At 34.8% G+C, this 13,826-nt stretch overlaps 1 protein-coding gene across 1 annotated transcript in view; it reads right to left on the bottom strand.

Moving 5' to 3' along the window:
• Window positions 1–13,826, bottom strand: part of chrna8 (cholinergic receptor, nicotinic, alpha 8) — a 63,668-nt gene that overhangs the window by 49,145 nt on the left and 697 nt on the right. The window contains exon 2 of the mRNA XM_051111337.1: window positions 23–162. Coding sequence (XP_050967294.1) covers window positions 23–162 — 140 coding nt within the window. The remainder of the gene's footprint in view (window positions 1–22; window positions 163–13,826) is intronic.

Genomic DNA, 13,826 nt, shown 5'->3' with positions numbered 1-13,826 from the left:
AGAAGCAGAAGCAGACACTCACCACGTCTATGATCTGAAGCAGTGTGAGTCCCAGCTCCACAACTATGGGTGCCGAATCATTGAGCACAGGCCTTTCCAGTCTGTTATAGTTCTCCATCAACTCCTTATACAACTTCCGCTGATATTCCCCCTGTAACGAGTCTATAGGAAGAAATAAAGGGATTAAAATTCCGGAATTATTTGCTGACCTTCATGGAGTTCCAAATTTTCAGAATGTACTGGTAGTTCTTTCCATACAGTTATAATTACAAATATAGCTGCAAGCAGGAATATCAGGGTTCAAGCACTTAAGGCATTTAAGCATATAAGGGAAAAAGACAAATTATTTAAAAGCTGTTCCCACCTAAATCAATCATTAAAAAAGCATTATTGGAAAAACCAGGTCATTTACCATAGAAATACAGAGTTTTGAGTCCCTTTTAACTGTTATAGTGCCAGCTGTGCTCCGATTTCCTTAAAACTTTGCATGTTTGTTTAGAATCACCTGTCTCATGTGCTCAGCAGGTTTCATGAAGTTTTCAGTTTTCCTTTAGGCTTTATAGGATTTTGCCTAAATTTTGACAGGCCCCTTTTCTAAACGACCCCGTTACAGTCTCCCAAAGGGTAAATTCAAGATTGAGGAAAAAACCTAGGACTAGTTCGCAAAAGTAGGTTTTTGACATCTTCTCAATCGTTTAACAAACAATCTGATTGACAGCAGTGGTTCTAGCGCAAACTTGTCCGGAATGAGGAGTTCTAACGTATAAAACGAATATTGCATGAATGTATGAAAAACTGAGCCATGTATAATTGTTTACGCCCTTGAAAAATGCAATATCACCCCACAGTTTTTTTTTTAAATTTCTCTCAGACCTTTGGGGCTGTGAGTCAAACTTTCGCTCTGATCGGCTTCCGTTAACCTTGTCTAACAGGTGCTCAAGGTTCTTCAGCCAATGTTTTTAGGATACACAAATGTGCTTACAGACAGTTGTGGCACTTTGGACCAAGACCGTGCACACCAATTTTCATGTTGAAAGGACAAATGGCTGCACAGTTATAGTAATTTTTATGTTTTTCCCTCTAATAGTGCCACCACAGAGTGGCCAAGCTCTGTAATTTGTTTCCTGTGACCTCCTCCAGTGAGTTGAAAGTTTGCCTTTTTTTTCCTCCAGAGAATCTTTCTGCACTGGTTTGGTTCCGATCAGGCGAAAAACCTAGAAGTTCGCAAAAGTAGGTTTATCAAAAAATGTGAAATACCCAAAAATTTTGCAGATCAAATCTTTTGTCCGACGTGAGCCAAGGATTCCAATGACATAAGACACTTGAGCCTTCGACTGATGGTTTAGGAGTTACTGTATGACCGATTTGTACTTTTGTTCACTGTAGCGCCCCCATCAGGACAATTGGGGTGAGCCTTGGTCACATTGGAGGCGGTGTGAGTACTACCATGCCTCCAAGTTTCAAGTTTTTCTGACTTACGGTTTGGTCTGCACAATAAATTTTACATGGAGATCACTGATCCGTGACCATTCTAACAATTATAATAGGGTTTCAGCGCTACGCGCTTGACCCCCTAATAATTTTAAAGAATGAGGCAAAAGAACCAATAAAGTACAATACAAATATTCTACATGATCTGAGAAAACATATATATAGCACATAAGTCCTGTGGAATTCCATGATAATGTTTTGGTCATTTTCCTGAGGCTTGACAATAATTGCATGCCCATTATAATTCTCTCTTAATGTGTCATAATGGTTTGGAAGAAGAGTAAACAATGACAAAAATTTGTGAACTATCCAATCAAGACCGAATTCACGGACAGATGGTTTGGGGTTAAATTATTAATTTATTGTTAGACAGATTTGATTTCCACAGGCTCTGATAGGCGACTCAGTAACTGAGACTAATATCCTGAGGGACATTGCTGTTGTCTTGTAGATAAAAACACAGGGAACATTCTGAGAGAAGAAAAGAATATGTAAAACTGCAGCGTATCAGCAGTATAAAATATTCATAAGTGACACACTCCTTCCAAAGATGGTCTAAAGCGCCCTGATGTGTACAAATGGGATTTTCTCAAATGTAAAAAACACGATGAGATGGAGAGATGAAACGGAAAATTTCAACAAACTAACGAATGACATAATATTAGCAGTCCGGGATAATTCCATGTGGATAATTGAATTTTCTTGGAACATCTGTGATGATGTCTATGTTTAGATTCAGTATGGTTATTCTATTATATAAGCAGAATTTCCTTCATAAATCAAAGGAATTCATTCATATTCTAAACGAGAGGCATCATTCACACTCGCCTGACTCATAATGCACATGAGGAAATTAAGAGGAGCGTATGTTCTGTGTGTCTGTGATGACGAGAGACAGAGAGAGCGAGACAGAGCAAACAATATGCAGCTCGCATAAAATCTGTTCAACATGAATCAAGATTTGAATGAATGCACTGATGCAAACTCTCAGCATTTTGATGCAAGATGTGCATCATATCAATGTCAAACCTGCCAAACAACAAGCAAGCGTTGACTTTAATCTCTACATACACATAAATCATTGCCAATGGTTTTGAAAATGTATTCATTTCCTTTATTTATTGAGCAAAAGGATGTCAACTTTGATGTTCAAATGAATGAATATTTGTCCTTCCTTTTAATTACCACTAAACCATATATCATTAAACTTTTTTTTTTTTGATTCAATATGGTGCTCTTTTCTCCTGGCATTTCTAACGACTGATACTTGCAGAAACTATTTCTTAGAAGTCATAACCACACCTCTGCCGCACACTGTGTTTTATTGAAATCCTTTCCATTAAAGGAAATGTCAGGCATGCATTTCAATGCATGAGCGTTTGTTAAAGAATGAAACTTCAATCTCCTGTTCCCACAAGAAAAGTGATAGCTGCTGGATACAGGACATCCTGAGCAGCAGGATACAGACTGGGCTTGTAAACGCTCAGGCTAAAAATCCTATTTGAAAGTTGCTTTGAAAGTTTACTTTCTAAAAGTCTGGTTCGGCAATAGTATCACTCACACATACACACACCAAACACAGCATGGAGTACCAACAACAGAGGAGGCAACAGAGGATTTAACACTATGACACTAAAGGATTACAGCCATGACGAGAATGACTGACAGTCTTAACGAGGTCCCTACTGTGAGGAAATGACAGATTCCGTCAAAGGCAACACATTAATTTCTCTTTTGTTCTCTTACATAATCAGAGTAATCTGGGACATTTTTTGCACTAATTTCTGCAATTTACTATAACTCTCTCTCTTATTTAAAAAAAAATAATAATAATTTGCTATGACTAAGACAACTCTTCAGACTGACAGATACCATTAAAAAAGACAAAAACATTAAAACATCATGCGTGTATTGAATATTTTACTACTTTTAGTAGAAGGGGGGATCACTTCACATCACTTCACGCAGTCTTCTAGCGATTTGCATCGATTCAGAAAAGTCAAAAATTGATTTTCTAGTTAATATAATAATAATAACATGATGTTGTGGGAACATCGTCAGAGTTATCGATCTTTTGTTATTATGGGAATTAGGGATGAACAATGCATTCTAAGGAGGCACTAAAGGGACATTGTTAGCCACATGCTAGCAGTTACATTACAGTACATACAATTGTTCACTTCCCTCATAAACTGAGTAAGGAGAGATGACTGATAAGATGATGGCAAATGATTTGCAGATCCTGTGCACCACTGACAAAGATCTTGTAAGATGTGTGGTAAGTACTGCCGCTCCATAGTATACACATAGTACGTGTGATCGAGAATCTCGAAAGTGAAAGTAAAAAGGGAACGTGCATTCAAAAGCGATTTCAGTGCCCCGCACATTAATAACGGCTCCCTGATTCCCACTATTTATATGCTGTATATATACCCAATGATATAATTGTGATAGAAAGCATTGAAATATATTTTTCCCCCGTCTCGTATTTATACCCTTTAGGATTTCGGTAGTACATGTCATTTCCTTTCTGAACACAGTATTCGGATTCAAGCACACCCCTAATGGGAAGTGTAAAATATTTTTGATTTATTATGAAGTTTATAGTTAATAACACTGATTTCTTGAGTCAGGGTTACCCATACTATAGACTGGTGTGTTTTCGTATCAAAAGACTGGTGCGTTTAATGTCCAGTGTGCACAAAAAAATTTGATGAATCATGAATCGTATTAAAAATCGAAAAATTGAGAATTGATTTGTAATTGTAACGTAACGTAAATTTAATCATGAGGGACTGAAACTTTTAGAGTGCACTGTGTCTTGCAATATTAAGTAAAATAAAAATAAACAAATAAATACATGCAAAAGTTTACTTACACCTTGCAGAATCTGCAAAATGTTAATTATTTTTACCAAAATAAAAGGGATCATACAAAATGCATGTTATTAGAGCCAGGGGTGAAAACTTTTGAACAGAATGAAGATGTGTACATTTTTCTTATTTTTCCAAAATATATATATATATTTCATTTAGTACTGTCCTTCAGAAGTTGCAGAAGATACTTACATGTTTTCCAGGTGACAAAATATGTTAAATTTACCCTGAACTTCAAATTTAAAGTTTTCACTCCTCTGTTAATGCATTGTGTTTCCTTCTGGAGCATCAGTGAGCACTTGAACCTTCTGTAATAGTTGCATATGAGTCCCTCAGTTGTCCTCAGTGTGAAAAGATGGTTTTTAAAATCATACAGTCATTGTTGGAAAAGAGTTCAAATACAAAAACCTTTCAAATATAAACATTTATTTTAACTTTATTACAGAAGTACTCATTAAAAGTGTACTAACGTGTGTTACACTTTAAAGTACACTTTATACAAACATGACAATTCTGCTAGGATTTGAAATGAACAGTTTGCACAGATGGACCACTTGTGGTCACCTAGGGTAGGTCACCCATGTGTTTCTACCGAGGGGGATCATGGGGGGGCTGAGTCAATAAGCTGTTCAGGGCGCCCAGAAACCACAGTGGCGCCCCTGTATACCAGTTAGAAATGCTTTCTGATTTGATACTCTTTCAGAGCTAGATGCATCAATTGCTTCTTAACAATTGCACAAACTAAGAATATGAAGGGAAACAACTTACTCACTTCAAAGCTCACTGATCACTGGCGTGATGTTTCGTTCTGGTCTAAAAATGTTAACTCTGTGTAATATATGTTTTGTGAACACAACACTCTGACATTGATGTCATTTAAATCATATTTCTGAAAACATGTTTTTATTAACACTAAAACTGAGAAACATTCTGACACAGCAGACACATATTCTGGTGAAACTAGATAAATTGGATTACTTGTTCTCCTGTATGCACTTAATTGGTCAGAGAGAATATAAAAGAAATGCACATGTAGATTGCTGATCCACATGAGAAGTGAGATTTGTCTGATTTGCCTGCTCTTTTTCCCACTACCCCCCAGATTGCAGCCGTCTACTCTCATTTACACTGAAGGCAAGGCATTTGGCATCACAAATGAGTCTAGTGTTAACATAGACTTGCTTGTGAAATGTACACATCAGAGCTTAGGTGTTCCAGATCATCCTAATTCATCCTAATGGAATAAGTGTTTGGGCTTCAGGCCCATTTCAGCCTGAGGGTTATGCAGTATCTGGTGGATGTGATTCAAATGCATATTTCAGGTAGGCCTATAGAAAAGACTGTGGCTGTTGTATTTCAGACCTACTCTATCCTGGTCGCAACTACGGCGCATAAAAGCCTTTAAGTCACGTTCGTTAAATTTCATTACTTATTTAAACCCCTTTTTCCCACTGGTCGGCACATTCTCATTACTATGTATGGGCCATCATTGATTAACCCTCTATTACCTCGGGGGAACTAACTAATTTTCTCAACTTTACAAGCACATGGTTTTGAAACGATAATTATGGCAATAAAATGGTTAATAGCAAAGACACGACTAAAATAAACCAGTAAACAACTCTTTTATGGTCATACTTGGTGTCCTTTTTAAAATCTTTTCTGCAAATGTTTACTGTGTGAAGCCACCACAAGTCTTTAATATTGATCTTTCAACATCTAATATATTTATCAATCTAGCTAGCTAGCTAGCTAATTAGAAACATTTAAAACACACACATACACAAGCTCAAATTACAAATGAAGCAAATACAACAGCTGAGGTTTAAAGTCAAAGCTGAGCAAACAGAAGCTGTGAAACATAATGTGGGACAGAGTGATATTACATATTTAAAAAGCCTGGAACAAATATATGTCACTTCAGCCTGCCTGGGAAACAAGCCCTCACTGAACTTTTCCTCACACTCGAGTGCTAGCATACAGTGCTCAACCCCAAACAACAATCAAGGAGACTCCAGAGGGAGACGGGTGGCTATGAGATCAACAAGCTCACAGAGAGTTTGAACCTGACAGTGATTGTGTGATGGGTGATTTATTGAACTTCATGCAAATGTTGAAACATAATAGCAAAAAGAGCTCAATGGAAGCTTTGTGACAGTGAGACTGGTAAAAAGAAAAAGCTGGACATAATGTGCAAGTAGTGGAAGAGAAGAGGAGAACTAAGATTAGATAGAGTATGTGTTAATACACAAAAAAATGGTTTTGCTTTAAGATTTTACATTGGATTTAGGATCATATTTTGAAATGTTTTATTCTTAACAATATATCAGTATTATTAAAACAGCAACAATGATACACTGCTGTTCAAAAGTTCGGGATCAGTAAGATTGTTTTTAAAGAAGTCTCTTATGCTCATCAAAGCTGTATTTATTTGATCAAAAATACAGAAAAAAAAACTGTAATACTGTGAAATATTATTAGCTTAAAATAATTGTTTTTTATTTAAATGTACTTTAAAATATTATTTATTCCTGTGATGCAAAATTTAATTTTCTGCATCTTTACTCTAGGCTTCAGTGTCACACAATCCTTCAGAAATCATTCTAATATGATGATATATTATCAGTGTTGGAAACAGTTGTGCTGCTTAATATTTTTTGAAAACTGTGATTCTTTTTAGGATTTTTTGATGAATTAAAAGAACAGCATTTATTTAAAATAGAAATCTTTTTTAACAATATATGTTTGTACTATCACTTTGTATCAGTTTAACACCTCCTTGCTGAATAAAATTATTAATTTCTTACCTTATAAATTACTGACCTTAAAGTTTTGAACAGTAGTGTATATTGTTACAAATTTCTATTTTAAATAGATTTCTATTTTGAATAAATGTCTTTGACCTTTTTATTAATCAAAGAATCCTAATAAAATAAAATAAAATAAATAAAAAGCATCACAACTGTTTCCAACACTGTTAATAAATGAGCATATTAGAATGATTTCTGAAGGATCATGTAACACTGGAGTAATGATGCTGAAAATACAGCTTTGCATCAGAGGAATAAATTATATTTTAAAGTACATTAAAATATAAAACCACTATTTTAAATTGCAATAATATTTCACAGTATTACAGTTTTTTTGCTGTATTTTTGAGACTTCTTTAAAAAACATTAAAAATCTTACTGATACCATACCTGTGAATGGCAGTGTATGTAATAATATTATTAATAATAATAAGTTGTTTTTCCTTTTTTAAAGGGAACCTGTATTTAATGCATTGTATTTTCTTTTTACTTTGCAAAGTTTTGTTAATTTTTAAAGTAAATTTTATATGTTTGAATGTCTGACAATCAATTTGTGCCAATATACTGTAGCATTTGATTGGAAATATGGTTGTTGGGGAGCGTTTTCTCCTTCTTGCAGTAAGTCTATTCATTTTGCTATGACTTTGCATGATTAAATGATTACTGTAGTTCAATTTTATTATTTGCACTTACAAAATATTATATATCTTAAAACATTTTTGGGTCTTTATCCACCAGAAAAAGTGAGAAAATGCATATACTAGAGACTGTTTAAGGGACAAAGAAAGAAACAGAAAAAGACAGACTTTGTTTTTCGTTCTTTTTGATTTCTCAAGCTCTTCTATCTGTGATTATATCTTCTGCTGGAAAGGATCAGATACAGATGTGTGTATGTGTGTGTGTTTGCTTACTCACAGTCCATGCCTTTTATGGGGATTTATGTCAATCCAAGTATGATTATGGCAGCACAAGTTAGATCAGAATCAGAAACGTTGTAAATTACTGTTCTTCTCCACTGAGGATAACAAGCAAATGATTTTATATGGAAGCCTGATCAGGAACAAGATATTCTTTAACTCAAACATCAAATCATCCGATCTAATAATACATCAAGTTTCACCTCAGCCTTTGGAAAAAAAGAGAGAGAAAGAGAAAATCCCTGTGGAATAAATGGGTCAGCTCACTCTCTGTAGGATTGTGTTGTAGTCCAGATTAGTGATGAACGTCTGGCTTTAAGAGCTCAATGGCTATCGCTCCACTCTTCCCCTGATGAAAAACAAGCTACGGGGGAAAGGGCTAAACAAAGCACACTTTCCTAATAAATTCATTCAGTAATGGCAGTACTGTGCTAAAATGGGGCAGAGAAGAGAGAGCAGGGGTGAAGCAGCTAACCCTGGAAAGTTACTAATCCCTTATTCTCATGCTCTCTGTTTACTTGCGCCTAAATAAGGTCACACATTATTTAGAGTGTGAAATATTAGCTTAATTAATTTTACAGTACATTAACTTTAGTATGTTTACAACAAATCATAGCTTACATCTACCTGTGCCATCTAGCCAAGATCAAGGGTAAGGTGGTAAAAATAGGGCTGTGTACTGAATAAGATTATTCACACATAACACCATAATTGTTGTAATTAAAAATCACATTTAGGATTTTTTCACATTGACTCTACAGATTAATGTGGAAACAATACTGATGCCTCTATTGAATGTTTTTTTTTTTTTTTTTTTTTTTTTTTTTCTGGGGATTAGTAATTATAGCCATTCAACATTACAGTACAATTGAAAGCCAGACCTAATCTGTCAGTTGTTTTTATTTATCATTCAATAACAACAGCAGAACATTAAATAGTGTGTTACATAATCAGATTACATGTAACACATTTTTTGTGTAAATGTACACCATGGTATGGACATCAAATGCTACATTTTAAATAATGTAGCATCCTGCATCAAAAAGTTTGGGAACCTCTGCAGCATAAGCAATTCAGACCTTTCCTATCTTGACTGACTGCTGCAGTGCTTTTTTCTATATGCACATTCAACCTTTGAAAATGACAGATGATTTTGATCTTCATTCAACAACCCTGAGAGAGCATGTTACACCTCTCTTTGTCTCATTTTACTGGCTGCCAGTCGCTGCTTGCATTAAGTGATGATTGCATACAGAAAAGTTATTGGACACAAAATGGCTCTGCCAAATCTTTTCCTTCAACATACATAATTCACATAAGATAAATCCTTCAAAAATGCACTTTACAAACAAAACCTTCTCCATTCTTTTTCTATTGTCTTATAGTGTCTCAACTGCACTGTAATAAAATGATTTAGTAAGTAGTAAAAGAAAGTATGGAAGGCTGTTTCCACCCCAGAATAAAAAAGAAAAAGTAATAGCAACTTTATCTCACAAATGTTGCAGAACTGCAAGACACAATTGTTAGAATTGCAATATAAACTTTAATTTCTAAGAAACAAGTCAGAAATGCAAGATATAAACTCACACTTCTGAATTTGAATGTGCAATTCTGACTTTTCCCTCTGAATTCTGAGTTTACATCTTTCAATTCTGTTTTCTTCATTTTCAACATACACTACCAGTCAAAAGTTTTTGAACAGTAAGATTTTTACTCTTCTGTTCACCGAGCCTTCATTTATTTGGTCTAATACAGCAAAAGCAGTAATATTGTGAAATATTTTTTACTTTTTAAAATAACTCCTTTCTATTTGAATATATTTTAAAATTATATTTATTTCTGTGAACAAAACAGCAAATCATTACTCCAGTCTTCAGTGTCACATAATTTGCTGTTCAAGAAACATTTTTATTATTATTATCAATATTTAAAACAGTTAAGTATATTTTTTTTCTTCAGGATTCTACTCAGCTGTTTTCAACATAAAAATAATAATAAATGAGCAGCAGATCAGAACATTAGAGGATCATGTGACTGGAATAATAATGCAAAAAAATCAGCTTTGAAATCACAGGAATAAATTGCATTTTAAAATATATTCAAATAGAAAACAGTTAATTTAAACAGTAAAAATATTTTTGCTGTACTTCGGATCAAATAAATGCAAGCTTGGTGAGCAGAAGCGACTTCTTTAAAAAAACATTAAAAACTTTGGTGGACTGGTAGTGTAGAATTAAAAATAAAGATGCAATAGCAACTTTTTATCTCACAATTTAGACTTTGTTCTCACAATTGCGAGTTTATATCTCAAAACTTAGACTTTTCTTCTCAGGTCTGTGAGCATAAAAAGTCACAATTATTAGATAAAAAGTATGATGTTGCAGAAACAAACTTTTGTAGAAAATATAGTAAGTTTTACTCCAATAAATCTTCAAAAAAAATTTCATGTTTAATTCAATGTCCTACTTGATGTCGCTTTGTAATGGTACATTCACACGGGGGCGTCAGCGTTAACGCTTTACAGAGGGCGTGTCTGAAGCTTTGCGTGATTGGCCAGCATCTGCACCAAACGGAATTGGCTAGCGTCTGTACTAGTATATTTGCATAAGGCGATCTGATTGGCTGAAGCCTGCATTGGCGCTTTAAAGTTTAAAAAAAAATGTAACTTCTGTCCTGAGCAAAGCCAGTGACGCGATGCAACAGACCCATAATTCAGTTCGGCAACGCTTGACATCACTCCATTCAAAGTAAATGAGAAGCGTTAATGCTGACGCCCTGTGTGAATGGGGCGTAATAAATTGTGACTATTTTTTGTGTCTGGCTTCCAGTCTCATCCAATTGCAGCTATTCTTAGCTGCACAAAAAGCTCGTTTTGCTGCTTAATACTGCAAACTGGTGTGTCTTACCATATTATTTTAATGTATTATCTTAATTATGAACACATTTGTTTGTAGTGCAAACTGTTTTACCGCTTACTGCACTTCGATATTCTTCTCGTTATTTCCCTATGGTGGATTATGAACCGGACGTCTAACACATTAGCAGAAAACAGCTTACTTCTGCATTGAAATATAAAATAACTAGCAATTTCTAAGTGTAATTTTTTATACAATTTTTTTCAGCAAAAGTAAACATAAACTGTATGTTGACTTTTTTTGCATTAGCAAAAATGCCAAATAAAATTTAATTAAGGTTAAGATATAACACATTTCGAGAGGAAATGTTACTTGTTATTTGTAATGTGTTACTTGTCATTTCTTTCTTTCTCTCTTGAGTAATTTATTAATTTACTAGCAATTTCTGAGTGAAAGTCCAACAGTTTATATGTATTTTCAACCTTTTTTTCAATTTTTTTTTTTTTTACTTTTCTGGCAATTCTGGCTGAAAAAAAAAAAATCATATTAACAGATCACCATTTAGCAAAGTGGTAGCCAATTCAAAAAATAACAGAATTTTATGTTAAAGTGATTTTTCCTTAGTCTTTTCAAAAATAAATGGCAAACCAGAGGTGCAGAGTCCTTTGTGGAGAACCATACCTTCTGGCAACAATTAGCTTCAACCCCAAATGAACATCCCTGAAATAGCTAATAATCAATCTAATTAACTAAATTAATCTAATTAACTAAAGTTTTCTAGGTGTGTTTCTAAGCAGGATTGTAACTGAACTCTACAATAGATCTCCAGTTACAGGAATGGGGAGCCCTGGTATACTCAGTTGTGTTAAAAAAAAAAAATCTTTGGAAAACTCTGGTCCAGTGACACCTCATAAGTGCCCAGTGACGAACACTCTGGAGAACTAGTGAAAAACACTTTCGGAAGAGGCAAGTTTACAACAGCTGTCTTTGTTCAGGCTAATTATTACTCACATTATAACAAACCTAAATGCGAATCTAAATTCCAATTGGATACACCTTGCATGAAACCACAGCTTATATGCACACCTGTGACTGCACATCAGTTAATTCTACATTAATATGCCAAGTCACATTGTTTGGCAACCTTAAACAGCATATGTTTAAGCGTATGAAATACATGGCTAAAAACTGGTGCTAATAATAGGTTTAGCTATAGTCCAACCATTTCTATGACAACAAATCTTAATGCAACATCATGCAGTAACACCGTTCACAAAGTAAGGCCCATATAGATGTTTACTGGATTTTATGTGAAAGATCAGAAGTGTAGCAGCTGATCTCGATGCTCTAGCATCTGAATTTCAAGCAAATCATTTCATCAGTGTTCCAAACCCTAGTGGAAAAGCTCCTAGAAATGTGGAAGCAAAGGGAAGAATCAATGCCTTTTTGCTGTTATTTTGAAAGCAAATATTGACACATTCAGTGAGTTATGTTACTGACTTGATGATGAGGTCAGGCTCACAGTTCTATAGGGTTTAGGTCTGGGTTTTGTGCAGGCTACTCATTTCCAATAAGTTACTGATGCAAAACATATGACTGCCATCTCTCTCCCTAATCTACATGCTGACCATTTTCTCTCAGCCAAATAGTGTAAGCTTCTGGTCTACGGGATTTTAAGGTCATGGTACAAATTCCAACCCTCCATGATAGCCAGGAGTATGCTGGCAATATTGTCAGAATGTAGGATAAAATGACATTTCTGGCAATTTAAGGAAAACGTCTATGGGAAGAAAATTCAGGGGAAGAGATATTTTTGCAAGAGGGAGAGGGGAAGTTATTTGATTGAAGATTGTGAGGGCACATGAATTTAAAAAACAGAAAAAGAAAAAATATGCACAGATAAATCAGATTAAACCCTACACTACAATAATCCATAAAATATAATATAATCCATAAAATAATAATTGTCAATTTTGATTTTATTGTGACTTTGAGAAAATATATTTAATTTTTATCTATTATTTTCTTAGCATTTTATGGAAAGAAAACAGTCATCCAAGAATCCAGGGCCCCTTTGTTTGCAACCGTTCTACTGTACCTTTTAAAGAAATCTGCAAGCTCAGTCCTACAATATTACCATAATTGGCACGGAGCTGACCAGAGTCATAAATTGAAGTAATTTTGCTGAAATACTAAGGGCAATGGGTTTGCTTGACCTCTGTAAATAGTTTCAGGGAATCCCACACCTTAAATGGTTAGAATTAAAACCCACACTCTCACTAAATGTCCAGACAAAATCAATCAAAGAGCTTTAATCATGCTCTGACCATAAGGGAAATTAAAGGACACCAAGAGACCGCTTTCAGGAATGGAATGTGCTACTTATCCAAAAAGTCACAAACCAAGTTCTCTATTTGACAGGTTACTTACAAAAGAGCAATTCCAGTTTCAGTGATAAATGTAAGTGTGGTGGACTGTACAAAGTTAGTTCCATTCCTCAAATTTTGATTAGCTTCTAAAAGTGCTGACTTAATATAATCCAACAGCAATGGGACATTTCAGTGTTTGCTGTGTCTGGTTGTCTGTGTTTACACACAAATGTTAACGCTTTGGTTTCTTTCTAATCTATTTTCTGTGTGTCAGCTAAGAAATATACGAACTACCTCGGCCATTTTTAGAGTTAATCGATATTAAAAGTCGTTCAGGCATAACACCACTCAGACATCACAGATTTATTGTGCGAGGCGTTAATTGAAAGTATCGAAAGGAAGTCGAGCACACAGACATGCACTTGATGCGCGCCCATACCCATTCACTCATGCAATGAGTTAAACCATGATACCCTGATATTATGGGTCATAAAGCATTTCTTTCATC

Source organism: Labeo rohita, chromosome 1 (assembly GCF_022985175.1).
Source record: "Labeo rohita strain BAU-BD-2019 chromosome 1, IGBB_LRoh.1.0, whole genome shotgun sequence".
NCBI lineage: Eukaryota > Metazoa > Chordata > Actinopteri > Cypriniformes > Cyprinidae > Labeo > Labeo rohita.
This window is presented reverse-complemented; position numbering and strand designations above follow the sequence as displayed.